Source organism: Falco naumanni, chromosome 8 (genome assembly GCF_017639655.2).
Source record: "Falco naumanni isolate bFalNau1 chromosome 8, bFalNau1.pat, whole genome shotgun sequence".
Classification (NCBI taxonomy): domain Eukaryota; kingdom Metazoa; phylum Chordata; class Aves; order Falconiformes; family Falconidae; genus Falco; species Falco naumanni.
In genome coordinates this window covers 50,823,576-50,838,022 of record NC_054061.1, presented here as the reverse complement: position 1 = coordinate 50,838,022, position 14,447 = coordinate 50,823,576, and the positions used below count along the sequence as shown (strand labels likewise).

The 14,447-nt window shown below is 41.6% G+C and overlaps 1 protein-coding gene across 4 annotated transcripts in view; it reads left to right on the top strand.

Annotated features, from left to right (window-relative positions):
* INO80D (INO80 complex subunit D) overlaps nt 1-13,443 on the top strand; it is a 46,208-nt gene extending 32,765 nt beyond the window's left edge. For all 4 annotated transcript variants that reach the window (XM_040603068.1, XM_040603066.1, XM_040603069.1 and 1 more), the window contains one exon: nt 83-13,443. In XM_040603068.1, the coding sequence (XP_040459002.1) occupies nt 83-1,251 (1,169 nt within the window). In that variant the 3' untranslated portion in view covers nt 1,252-13,443. The remainder of the gene's footprint in view (nt 1-82) is intronic.
* Nucleotides 13,444-14,447: the final 1,004 nt, after the last annotated feature.

The window sequence follows — 14,447 nt, the reverse complement described above, 5'->3', positions numbered from 1 at the left end:
GTACTGAACTGTGTACCTCTGCATCCTTAGAGTGGCAGTGCTGAGAGGAGTGTGCTAACTTCTGGTGTCCCTGTTTCTGCAGGTAAAAATGGAGATCTCCTTCCGACTACAGAAGAGGCTGAAGAGCTGGAACGGGCCCTACAGGCTGTAACTTCTCTTGAGTGCCTGAGTACCATTGGAGTACTTACACAGACAGATGGTGTGCCAGTTCAGGAGCTGTCAGATAGAGGGATAGGGGTGTTCTCTACAGGTGCCGGAGCTCCGGGAATGCAGTCTTTGAGTCGAGAGGTTAACACGGATTTGGGGGAGCTGTTGAATGGGCGTATAGTACATGATAATTTCTCCGGTCTGGAGCTGGATGAGAACTTGCTCCGTTCTGCTACCTTGTCCAACCCACCTACGCCCCTGGCAGGGCAGATCCAGGGGCAATTCTCAGCCCCAGCCAACGTCGGCCTTACTTCTGCCACTCTGATAAGCCAGAGTGGCCTTGGGGAGAGAGCCTTCCCAGGACAGTTTCATGGACTTCATGATGGCAGCCATGCCTCCCAGAGGCCCCACCCTGCCCAGCTGCTGAGCAAGGCAGATGACCTGATCACCTCACGACAGCAATACAGCAGTGACCATTCACACTCCTCACCCCATGGAAGCCATTATGATAGTGAGCATGTGCCGTCTCCCTACAGTGACCATATCACATCCCCTCACACCACATCCTTTTCTGGTGATAACTTGGCAGCTACCTTCTCAGCAGAGATGCCCATGATGGCACAGCACTTGCTCCCAACTCAGCTGGATGTGCCACTTAGCGGGGTGGTCAACCCCAGAACTCACTGGGGAAATCTTCCTGTCAATCTTGGGGACCCCTCTCCGTTTAGCAACCTTCTTGGTGCAGATGGACACCTCCTGTCCACCTCCCTGTCCACACCACCTACCACCTCGCACTCAGAGACCACACAGCCTGCCTTCGCCACTGTGACCCCCAACAGCTCCAGTGTGCTTCCGGGGTTACCGCAGACCAGTTTTAGTGGCATGGGTCCTGCCTCTGCTGAACTCATGGCCTCCACCTCCCCTAAACAACAGCTCCCTCAGTTCAGCGCAGCCTTCGGGCACCAGCTGAGCTCCCACAGTGGCATCCCCAAGGACCTGCAGCCCAGCCACAGCTCCATAGCTCCTCCCACGGGCTTCGCAGTGACCGGTGCCACCGCTACCAGTACCAATAATGCATCTGCGCCCTTCACCACCTCCAACTGAGCTTGTCTGCCTGCCTCCGTGCAGGTAGATGGGGGACCTGTGTTTTCTATCTTTCCTTTTTTCCTTTATTTTTTCTGTCCTCCTTCCCCCCCCCCCCCCCTTTTTTTTTCTTTTTAAGAGGGGGTTGAGGAGAAAACCCCTGCTTCAGTACTGACCAGGGTTAGCCCTCTGTGAACCTTGCTGTAACGTTCACATGTGCTTGTTATGCACCGGTGCTCATTTATTGCAGGCAGGTTCACTGTTCCCCAATAATTCCTTAAGGATACAGCACAGTTACTGGATGTAATTGATTTTAGCAGTAAGACCTAGAAATGGGAAGATACCTCAGATTACTGATGCATGTTACTGTTCCCTAGGGTTTGGATCAGTGCTTGCCATCCCATTAGCATCTGGTAGAAAGTTTTCCAGTGGGCAGAAGTCTCTTGATTATTCTTATTTTTTTTTAGTTTACTTTTTTTCCAAAGGTAGCATCTGGCATGGAAAACTTGGCTGCACACATTGATTTGAGAATGGTGCACTGAAGTCCTAAATCAAGGTCATAGTTCAAGGAAGAGTTTGGCGGTTTCTTAAAATAGTCTCTTGACCTCTTCTGTGTGCGTGTGTGTGTTTGGGGTGCAGGGAGCAGCAGTTCCTTTTCTTCTTTTGGTGAAGAAGTGGGCGTTGTCCCCTTCCAGAACTGGTCCCTGTTCTTACTGCATGCTGACTTTTGGTTTTTTATGATGATGATTTTTAATTCATTGAGCAGCAAGGGGATCAGTTGACTGGTTGCCCAGAACTCTGAAGGCTGATATGAAGTTAGCCCAGGGAAAAAAAGAAAGAAAAACGGAAGCATTGAAACATCATGGATTAGCGAAGATTCCTGTGCAGAAGTTCCCTCCCTTGCTGAATTACTGTGGCCTTGTAGCATTGATGATTTGCCTTTTCAAGTGTGGCTATGTCCGGAACTCCTTGCCTGACAGGCTGACAGGTATTTCCCAGCTGAAAGTGAAAGAATTTGTTGGTATTCTGCCCATCCACACAAGTCTAGGTCAGACCCTTAGGTAAATTTCAAATGGATGCATTTCTCAAATCATGTCTAGCTACTGAGACTTTCTTGCAGTTTTACCCCCTCGGGAGCCATATAGTTTTTTTGACACTTGTAGGGTTTGATGCTCTCTGTATGGGAAGCTGAATGTATGTAAGGAACTAGCAGGTACCTATCAGCAGTCATGGCTAACCAAAAGAGAAATCATTAAAGCAAAATATATAGAGAATTCCTTCTGCTTGCAGGACAGTGTTGCTTTTATTGTCCACCTGCTAAAGGTAGTATTCGGACTCTTTGGTAGTAATTTCACTTCTTAAAGGAGTCTGCTAGATTTTAGATTTTTAAAATTTTATGTTTTTTAATCCAAGAGAGAACAGCAGCAGAAATTCTGAGGTGTTTACTGACATCTCTTATCAGGAAGGGGGAAAAGGAATTTGCTTGTGACTCTATAGGGCTCAAACTTGCTACTATATTCTGACTTTGACTGTAAAAGTAGCTCCTACTTAATATAACAAGTCTCTACTCTTCTTGGTTTATTTCTGAGATGCAGATGAGAGAGAATAGAAAATCCCACATTTCAGTCTCCTACTGTAGAAGACAGATTTCATTCTACCTTACAGTAAAACATCCTACCTGTGTGTATTCTAGTCTAATTCAGGAAATTAAGAGATACCAAGAACATGCGATAGGGAGGCCTAATAAATTGTTTGAGCAAGAGATCATTGAACAAAGTTTAGTCATTACATATTCATTTTGTTAGCAGTCAGGCCCACACCAAAATCTCTGACCCAAACCTTTCCTTCCATTTTGCTAAGGAACAGAATTTAAACAGGATAGGTCTTGTGTATTCTTACTGTTGTAGCAATCATACTATCCCTATTTTCTTGAAATATTTGTCCTTCTTAAATATAAAGGAGTATGGATGATGCATATGTCCTTTTCTGAAATTGCAAGTGTATGTGGGTGGAGGAAAGAAAAATGATTTTCATGCTTCTGTTGTTATGAAGTCCTTATTTCATACTTGGTAAAATAGATCTTAATAATATAAGCCGAATATTTTAAAGTGGTGATTTAAATATGTTTGTAACATTTAAATGTTTTTAAATCATGTAAAAAGTTGAATTGAAGCCTATGAAATCCTGCTTTGTGATTGTCCTGCTGATTGAGGAATGCCCAGTGGTATTGTGAAATGAGGCAAATCTGACAAGGCATTTATTTATTTTTGTATTATGTTCCCCATACTTTGTTGAGGAGACAACTGTTTGATTTGCAAATGATTTTCGTTGTGTCCGTATACCTTCTTCGATGTGTTTGGATGACTGGCTGAAAAAGAGTGGAGAACTAGTATACCAAATGGTTAAGTCTTTAATCTGCTTGTATATTCACGTCATTTCAGAGGATGTTAATTTCTATAAATGGGTTTCAGGACTTTGGTCTTGAAATCGTTCTTGTGCCCGTCAGACTTTTTAATGAAGCTGCAGCTAGTGCAGAGCGTATCTGCCCCACATCACATTTCTCTTTCTTAGGAAATGCCGGGGGGGAAAGGGAGGAGAGGAACTGAGAGACAAGGTCTGCTTGGTCACGTTGCTATAAATTATGGAGGACCTCTTTGGTCTTAGGTCACTGTGAGTTTGTACTGGTCTAACTCAGAACAGAGCCCAGCTCCTAATCTGAGGATTGATTTAGACAGGGAATTTCAAAAGCTGTCAATGCTATGTGGGTCCGTAATTCCCATTTGAAATCATTGGCCGTTATGTACCTGCATTCCTTTAAGGCAGCCTAGGATATCAGCTCTCTTCCCCCACGTAGACTTCGGTATCCCTTGATGGCTCTTCCCTGAAAAGTGACTACATAACATTTTTTTCAATGAGCAAACTAAGTTTGCAATAAAGCTGCACTTTTAAAAATAAACTTCCATTTGTATACATTGAAATAGGAATCCCTCTGTCCTGTCTGACACAGAGTTCTGAAATGGGCCACCACTCTTGCCTTTTCCTGGTTCACCTCCCAACTTTTCACTGCTGCCAATTTCATGGTTGCAGCCTACCAAGCAGTTACGGGTCTTGATCTTAGCGTTAGGAGGTTGATCATTGCAGGTGGGCTCCTACCACCACAGAATCTGGTGATTTCAGTGAATCAGCGTCTTTCTGTTGGGTGTGATAGGTCCAGTCTGAGAGGTATGTGCAGCCAGAGATGTTTCATGCCTCTTCCTCTGGAAAATACTGCAGGTCTGGTTAAGGTAGTCCTCAAGGCTGTTATTTATGTGGTTCCCAAGTAGAATCCATGCCATCTCACAAAGGTTTTTAAGTATAATCTCCTTGTATAGCTATTAGCACTCTGATCACCCTTTCACCAAAGAGCCAGTGTAGCAATTTCAGTCCATTGATTTGAGATGGTCGATACCTGTCGTGACCTTTATGTGTTAACAAATGGAGTAAAGCTAGTTGAACCGAAAAGCTAATTTCTTTACATAAGATTCGAGTTCTAAAGAATTAAAAAAAAAATTAGACTTAAAGTACCAGTAACATAATTTTTGGTAATAGTAGCACCTCAGTTAGTCTTTGTACAAAAGTACTTAACACAAGATGAACTTTGGCAGTGTACAGAGGTTCATCAGGAACAGTCTCATGCTGGCCTGGTGTGTAAGACGTTCTGTAAGATACAATTTGATGTTTCCTTTCACTTAGGAAGACTATGCCAACTTTGAGGGGAGCCATATGCACTTAGATACCTCAGAGTTGATTTGTTCTTTGGCCTCGTAATTACTATGATACAAGAAGATGTACGTATGATGGAAAAGGTGCATCGTTTTGTCTCCTCCTGCCTGCCAGTTCCTATAGGTTCTTGCTTGGTTTCTTTCTCGTTAGTAGCATGCTTCTGTCTATGGTTGGGCATAAAGGCTTTAAATCAGTAATGCTGAGAGCACAGTTGCAGGTGTGCCTCAGGCACTGTGGAGAAGGCGGCAACAGCTAGATTTCCCACTTCATTCAGCAGGTTAGTGAAATGAGAATTTGTAGTTCTCATTTGAAAAGCATTGGGAGGCCCTGAGAAGCTGATCACTTCCAAGGCAAAAATCAGAAATGGTGCTGCAAATACAAGTGCAAGGAAAAAATAATGTCAGAGGAGAGTCTTACTTAATAGCGAAGAGAAGCCAAGGGAAGCGGTGCTTTTTAAAAAGTTTTGAGTTTGGGGGTTTTGTTTGTTTGTTTGGGTTTTTTTTTCTTGAGGGAGGCGGGTATTGAAATAATTGGGAAGTTCTGTTGTGAGCTGTTAGGCGCAGTGTGATGCCACTGTCTTCAGGGGCACGGCCAAGGCGACGGGCCTAGGACTGAACCTGCTGACCAGTAGCCCATTTCAGTTTGAAGCTTCATTTTGCTGTAACCACATCTAAATACAGTCTGGGATTGAATCTGCTTGCCAGGAAAGAAGAATCTCATGAAAGGAGTACAGTAAACAGTGGACAGATGTCTCCCCTGAGAAGCTGGCCCTGGTGGTTACATACACGTGGTGGTAGCCGGCTTCCAGACGGCGTCTCCTCGCTGAGCTCCTGCAGCACCGTGGCTGCTGCGTTTCCCTGTAGGCACTGGCTGGGCTCCGGGGGCACTTCTCCCTGTCTCTGTGCTGCAGCGAGCTGAGTCTGCTGGTGGACAGTGGTGGACAGTCTGAGCCTTTGGGTAGGGAGGAGAGAAAAGTTTTTTAGAAGGGCCAGCTAGCTGCAGTTGACCCTTTCAAGACTTGTAGGGCACAGTGATGGTGGCAGGAGGTCTTTTCAGCAGACAAACAATAGAAAACTTACCTGCAGTGATCTGCAGTGAGGTGTTTGTGTGGCTGTCCAGGCAGCTTCCCTGGTGGGATGTTTATTTTTGCTTTTGTATTTTTACCATTACGTGTGAAGGAGTCTCCTGTGCAGGCCAGTTGCAAGGTCCAGTGGTGGTGGAAATACTAACTGAAGGAATAGTTTTAGGCTAATGTGCTGACCGGATCTCTTTAGGTCTTTCAGATCTTTTGGATAACATTTAATGATGGGGGTGTTGTGGCTGCTTCTTGTACCTCCTTTATTTTCTTCCTCTCTACATTCTTCATCATTCTTTCTTTCATTCTCCCATTCTTAGATGCTTCTCCAACGTAAGTAATGCCAGCCAGTAAGTCTTCTGTGGTCCTGAGTGAATCTGACTGTAAAATGAAAAGGAGGAGAGATTCCTGCAATTCATAACATACATTTTGGATGCTAGAATAGCAGTGTAGTAGATCAGAGTGTTTCTCAGATCAGTAAGATGATGTTTCACAGCACACTGATACGGCATGAACTAGACTCTGAGGGTGCAACATTGATCGTGGGAATGCACATATTAGCAGTGAATGTGCAGGTATTTTTACCAAGAGTTTACCTTCTTACAAGTTCCTCTGTTGAGAAGTGCATCAGTAGAAAGCCATGAAGAAAAGTTTAAAGTATTCTGTTTAATATCCACAAACCGAAATAAACATAAGGAGGGTTGGTGGAAAAATCTGCATTTGTATTTACATTGTTAGGAGAGGTCTGGTCATGAGGGACCTTAGCTCTATCAGGTAAAGCTTTGGGTTTGTCTTTAAAACTACACAAAAACAGTGTTGTAGGAAAAGAAAAGTTCAGTGGAGAAGAAGGTGTTATAAAAGATATGTCTTAGAACAATTTTCTTGCTCGTGTCTTCAGCCTTTTTTTAAAAAAATAACCCACAAACAATAGTGACTGTTTTGGGAGCTTTTCCCTTTGCTGTTCTGCTACTTCTCATGGTTGTTGGGTTCTTTGCTTTCCCCTGTTTTATTCTGCTTTCACATACTCCTTCTCTGGCTACTATGGAATAATGTAGTGGAAGCATGAAAGGAGAAAGTGGGTTTGGCCATAGGTTGCCAGCAATAGTTGAAGAAGGCTTTCTTTTTCTTCTCCTTGAAGTAAGTGTTGGCACCTCTTCAGTCTACTGTGGGTCATAGAAATCGGTTTAGAAGTGAACAGGATGAAACTTGGGGGTTTGACCTTAAAACTGTACTTACCTGAGGTAGAAAAATGCATTCTTCCTACTCCTACCCCTCACTAGTCCCCCAAACACACACACAGAGTGAGATGTCCAGAGTACCCGCGTATCGACTGCATGCGTGTGCTGAACTTGGTCCAGTAATGCTAATTTTTTACCTGCTTTCTGCTGTCAGCCAGCACCCACAGGGGCAAACTCTGGAAAGGTAACGTTCCCAGCTATCCTCTGGAAAACTTTATTTTTGGTGCAGATTGCTCTGATGTAGCTGACTGCGATGGCTTCTACCTTGGAGTGGGCTGATTTACCCTGAAATGACTCTCTAACCTGCGTCTTAAACAGTGTAGTTAGTTCCGGTGCAAATAGATTCATTCTGAAGTGATGGACAGTTCGATTCTCATGCAAAATAGCTACATCCTACCAGAAGGGGTTGAACCAGTTTCTCTGAACAGTGATGACCTTCACTGTACAGTTTTGGGTATGTCTCAGGGATTCCTTGTGGAAATAAGGGCAGTTAACAAAAAACAAAAAAACAAAAAAAAAAAAAACAAAACACACAAAAAAAACCCACAACAAAAAAAAAAAGAAAAAAAAGAAAAAAAAAGTAAATAGTTTTAAAAGTAAATACTAATTTAAGGTAGAGCGTCACCTAAGTGAGAGCGCAAGAAGGAGAAATCTTTGTTCAGTTTTGTAGTCCACGGTGGTTTGGCTTAGGGACTCTTTCTCTTCTCGGGGCTCTCATCTCAAGTTCAACATACAGAATCTTTTTCATCACGCTCAGCTTTAAACTTTTTATTTAAAGATACCCTTCCCCAATGAGCTTTCAGAATACTTATTGTAGATTTTAAGAGAAATGGTATATTAATTTATGCTATTAACATCACCTCATAAATTATAAGTTTTATACTAAAGCTGTATTGAGTGTAATGAATTATGTTGCATATGTGTTTTTAATAGCTATAAAATTATATACAAGCTTTTTTGGAAAAACAAACTAGTGAAGCACCTTTTTACACTGGATCTTTGCCGTGTCAAGGTGTACAGCTATTCTTTGCTACCTTGCAGATATCTATATCTATATATAGATATATATATATAAATAAAATAAAATGGTATCCTGTATCAACAAGCATAGAACTCTTTTTAACCCTTATATTACTGTTCCTATAACTCTTTTTAAATTTTGTTTTGAGTGTTCCATTCTGCAATAATTTATCCGTGGTTTGTACCTATGATTAGAAATTTAGTTACAGGGTAAATAGATCAAATTGAAAAAATCCAACTCCTGTAGCTGGAAGTTGTGAACCAAGTTTGTAAGACCTTTTCTTTTTTTTAAATGTATTTATTTCCAGTTAGCTCTGTGAGTTGGAATTTGAAAAGTCGGAACATTAGGAATCTACAGTGTCTTATTCAGGAATTTTCCCTCTCCTTTCCTCACAAAGGAATTCCCACTGTGACTTATAAATAGAATTAGACTGCTTGTGTGCATGTATGTATTATATATACACACAAAAATATGCATTGGGGGGGATGTATGTGCGATACGAATGTGTATATTGTATGTAGGTCATAGTTTTGTAAAGAGCAAAGTAGTCGAGAGGTGATGGAATGTATTGTAGAAATGTGATTATTTAGTAGGGGGTTGTTAAGTCCTCACTGTTGTATAAATAACTGAAACTCTCTACTACATAATCTTCTGTTATAAGGCTAACTCTGATATCATGTCAATTTTACTGTTTTTTAAATGAGTTACATTGAGCCCTGTTTAAAATGCCATGAAAATACCAAGCTCCCAAAGACAGCCTTTAAATAAAACAAATGGGGGAGGAGGAGAGATGGGAGAAATGAGTCATGTTTTTCAGGAGAAATTGAAATGGGAAAGCTTGCATTCGGTGGGATGGGGAGGCACGGGTGTTGCTCTGTCTTTGCATATTAATACCCGGATCTCTTACGGGCTGACTTGGAAAATGTTGTCAATCAGTGTACTTGTGTTTTCAAATTAGGCTGTTAGGGGCACTGTTTGTCGAGTGATCTCCATCTATAAAAGGATCTTGTCTTCAAAGTAGATTCTTTTCTTTCCTGGTGGTCTTTGCATATATTAATTTTGCCCCCAGATTGCTGTTGTGGGATTGCAGAACAAAATACGCTTTCAATCCAGGGAGTTTCACTTGTGCTGTGAAATTCTGAATTCAATTATGGCCACTTAACTCTTTTTTTTTTTTTTTTTTCTGTCATTGGAGAAGGAAGATTTCTTTATGGGAGTTCTCACTTGAAATTGTGAGAAGTCAGAAACATTCTTACAGATTGGCTTACTCTTCATACTGTTCTATTTAGGCTGGAGAAAGTAACCTAATTGTTATTTATTCATACAGTATCACTTTTCATGATGATGATCCTGTTGACTTTAAAAATCTGTTTAGAAAAACAGAGCTTCCAGTATTGCAGAGACATTTGGATTTTTTTGAAGGCTTTTTTTAAGCAGTTGCAAATCAAATCTTAATTTTCAAAATTTTTTTTAATGCCCCCCCTCGGTATGTTGATATGCCCCCCAGGTGTCCCTCCCCCTTTCCTCCTCCCCGCAATTCGTTTCTGGCACATACGCATACAAGTGAAAGTGCAGGGAGGTGGAAGTTGTTAGAGGCCTTTCCTTCTCTTTAGTGGGTGGTAATGGGAGTTAGCAGCATACATCTTTATGCCTTCATGGGGAAGAATAGACCCATTTTTGTGTATACCTGTACAGAGAGATTTATCTGTATATGAGATGTTGGTAGCACTTTGCTGAATGTGGACTTGCCCTTATGATGTACAATAAATAAGTATGAATGCAATCAATCTAAATCTATATATACCTGCATACAGATGTATAGATGGAATTTACGTTGTATCACACACATGTACATTAGTTGTAACATGAGTGTGTGAGCTAAAGAGAGACTATCCATGTGACATATGTGTAACAGGTAAGCACTTGTGCCAAACAAGGTTGTTTCAATTCTTCTGAGGGATTTGGATGACATCAGTGACTGATGTGAGCTTGGTCACCATTGATTTGTGTCACCTCAGCCCTCACAGTGGAGTTTCCTTGGTACGTTTCTGCTTTTGTTTATTCTATAGAAATAGTTGAGGCCTCTTGCAATGCTGACCTCTTCTGCTTCCCTGCTCCATTGCCTTCATTCCAGCTCCTCCTCGCCCCTCCATCTCTAGTTTCTCTTGCAAGCAGCAGTCAGCTTTAATGGCCCAATCCAGCTCTTCTTATGCATTAGGCAAATTCTTTCAGTGGCTGTAGTGGCAGCTGAATTGGGCCCTGAGCACTTGCTTGAACTTAAACAGAATTTCCTAGCTGTTCAATTGTGCTTGAGTATGACTGCGACTGATTTGCAGATGAACACAACCTTTCCTTAGAACCTGATGCAAAGCTTCCTAGCGTATTAAAAGGTTAACTCAGCACCGTATTTTAGAGGTAAATGTTCAAAATGAGGAAAATGCACCCCCCACCCCCCCCCACCCCCCAAAAAAAATTATCTTCACTTTTCAGCCCCAGGGAGAAAAAGGGAGTTTGGTTAGTTGTTTCCTGTAACGCATGCAGTAAGCAGAAGGCAGCCCTGTCTCTGTTCTGAGCAGTGGGGTTGTCATCAAACATATCGAGAGAAACACAGCTCGTTATATTTTACCATTAAACAGATTTTGAAACGAGCTGCAGAGTTGACCATTAACATGCTAGCACTTTGCATCTAATTGTGTACTGAATGATCTTGCTTATGCAAGTAAATTGTGGGTTTAAGTATTTTATTTTCTGTTTTCTGGCTAAATGGAGCTTCTGTATCCTTTTAGCAGAAAGCAGCTGTCAGAAACCTGGCTGGTCACATTTAAGCACTGTTGAAACTCCTGGCTAACTTAGGCTTCAGTGTCAGTGGAGAATGCTGCTCCAATTCTGTCATCGAGCTGTACCGCATTCCATGTTTTCAGTATTGATGTGGCATGATTTTTCTTGGCCACAATTCAGCCATGGAATTTTGTCTTCCTTGCATCTCTTTTTAGAAAAAGGTAACCGGTGTACCGTTCCATCTGAGCTTTCATGCAATCATATACGACAATTTCTATAATACATATGTTTGGGCGTGTGTATGGGTATGTCCGTGTACTGTGTGTGTATAATACCTAATTATATGCACACGTATATTATGCTATTTCAGTTTATGTATGTGGAGAATGTACGTGTTGGTTCTCCCCTGATATATACTCATGCATACGTATATTAAATATGTATATAGGGTGTAGATGTCCTGCATATACATGTGTATATGTTGCGAACCTTGGTTGGCAATTTTTCCCCCCACTTTTTGCAAATTGCTGTCCCTATGACATATTTTCACTGAAGCTGCATTATATAGAAGAAATGGAGAAATGTGTTATCAACGTTTTATTTTAAAAAGGAGACTGAATTACCGAAAGCCATTTGTAATTGTCTTTTGGATTTTTACTAGAAGGGTTGTTACTTTAAAAAAAGGAAAAGGAAAAAAAAAAGAGAAAACAAAAAAACCAAAAGCAAGCAGACAAGCCCTTACTCCCACCATCACTCACATAGGCATAAGAAAGAAATGGAAACACAAGTTTCTAAGTATTTATTTCCTTCGGGGAATTCTGAGGCATACTGTAATTGCATTCTGCCCCATCCCCCTTTTGTCCAATTATAATTAATGATTCATGGTTTCTTTTACACAGCTTTTCCCCTCATTACTTCCGTAGATCATTGTTCACCTCCTACATTCAATAGTGCTGATATCACTAAGGAGATTTCATGTCCTTCTGTCCTTTTCAGGAGAAATACCAGAGCATCACTATTGTGTTACATTTTAACATACTTTGTGGAGGATGGATGTTTTTATTGAAGATGTCTTTAACAAGTCTTTAACTTACTTAATGTGAGAAGCCTTCATTGGAATATATCGTTTGTTTGTTTCCAACTGGTTTCTGAAACTTTTTTCACCAACAGATTAAGTAGTTCCCTTCTTATTTGATGCCTGAGATTTCAGGGTTTGGATTTATTGTTGTGGGTTTATTTTTTGATGTTTTTTTCCCCTCCAGTTCCCCAAAATGTTTGTCTGCAAGTGGAGCAAAACAGATGTCAGAATCTCAGCTAATATTCTTTTGCAGTTAAGGGTAAATATCTTTATCCTGGTCTTAATAAAAGAGAGGGTGGCAGAAGGACAATCCAAAGTGCTGAGAGGGAATGCTCGCCCTTTTTAAGGCTGTCTCAGAGAAGTTTGTGTTTGGTGTCATTTTAAAGGTAGCTTGATCATGCTTTGATATCAGAAACAGCCTTGTAACAAAGAGCCTCGTACAGTTGTTTGGCCACTAGAGTTTGAAATGCGAACAAGTTGCAGTGGGAAAGCAAAGGTGAGGCAGTGTATTTTGAACCAGTGAATTGTAGCTTGCAAACGTACCTGATTTTGAAGTAACTGCATGGTAGCAAGGATTAGCAGTCTCTTACACCCCTTCCTCCTTCCCTCTCATCCCCGACACGTATTCGGCATACCGTACATTGGGAAAAATAAACAACTTGCTCCAGCAAAGCTAAATCCACTTAATGACTGCTTAAAGGGAACATACAAACTTGCATTGCTGCATCCCGCCTCATGGTATTAGCTGGAAGACTAGCTAATACGCACAAAAAGCCCAGTCCAGGTTGCTTCTGCAGATGTGTCTAGTTTGGAGAGTGTGGTGCATGGGGATGCCTGAGAAGAAGGGTCCCTTCCTACAGGGTCCCCGGCAGCGATAGTAACTCACACTACTGCTTCTAGTGCTGGAGGCTCACAGACAGCATTCCAGGGGTGGGTAGGAAAGCTCATGTTTGTACTTTCCCTTTAAATAGGAAAGGTTGGCTCACATGTTCCTCATACTTCTCAATGAATGTACTGTATTACCATTTAAAAAAAATAATCAATGAAATGATAATAGATTGGTCTCCTTTTGTTATCTGGTCCTTGTTTAATTTGTTTAAGGGTTTTTGTATACAAAAGTTTACATTTTTATGTATATTTTTCTTGTGTAAAAACTGATGTAATATGTGTATAAAACACTGTATGTATTATCTGTATATAGTGTGACAAAATGATTTTCTTTCTTTCTTTTGGATGTATTAATAAATCTTGCTGTGAAGTAGCCATGCTTACTATGATGAAACCCTCTTCTCCAAGCCATTTTGCTATGTCCAAGATAGATTAATGTTGCCCAGGCTGAAATCTAATCCATAAAGTGATTTTTTATTTCTTTTTGAGACGTATCCTAAGTACAGTTATTAAACTGTCCTTTGCTTAGATAGCTGTAGAGTCTGATTCTGCTTTTGCTGTTCTCTATTGCTTTCTAATTACATTAGCTAATTAGTTTTGCAAACAACCCGGGGTCTTCAGTCTCAGTCCTGATTCTAATTATAGTGCTTTCTAGCGCTGGATCACTGGCCTGGAGACCAGACCCTCTTCATCTTGTTTTCTGGTTTGAGTTTGCAGAACTATACTTAAAATATAATTTAATGGGTAAAGAATAGAATTTTGTCTTCTATGTCATGATGTTTTCTGAGATATACTCAGAAATCTGTATTTATATACTTCGAAAGTGTATACCTGCTTCACCACCAGAACTGGGAGGCTGGTGTTTGGCATTATTTGGAGGATTAGCTTGTGGATGAGAAATGATGGTTGCGGAGGTGCTGCGTGGGGCTCAGGTCAGTTCTTGGTCAGGGTTGCGAGGCCAGGGTATGCATGTGGTGACCACCTGGATTAGTCAGGCTCTGGGAATCACCACTGCCTTGTTCGGACCCAGCCGGCTGCGCACTGGAGGTAAGCTGCCGTTCCTGCCACCTTGCTGGGCTGGTGCGAACTGGGCTGCCTTGGCTGGCACTGGCCTTCCAGTGCTGGGTTGGCTCTCAGGGAGCCACTTTTCCACAGGAGCCTGCAGGAGGTCTTCTCTTCGGACAGAACTGCGCCTTGGACACTTGGCAGTAAGTAGATGGCTGCTGCGTCTTCCTCTCACCACTTGTTTCATGAAGTCTTCTGCTTTGCTTTCTGACTTAAAGATACGTGCTTCAACTGGTGTTTGCTTTGCAACGTGTTTGAGGTTGTGACTTAAAAGGGAAAAGCACTTGTGTCCTAGGCAAGACCATCTTCCAG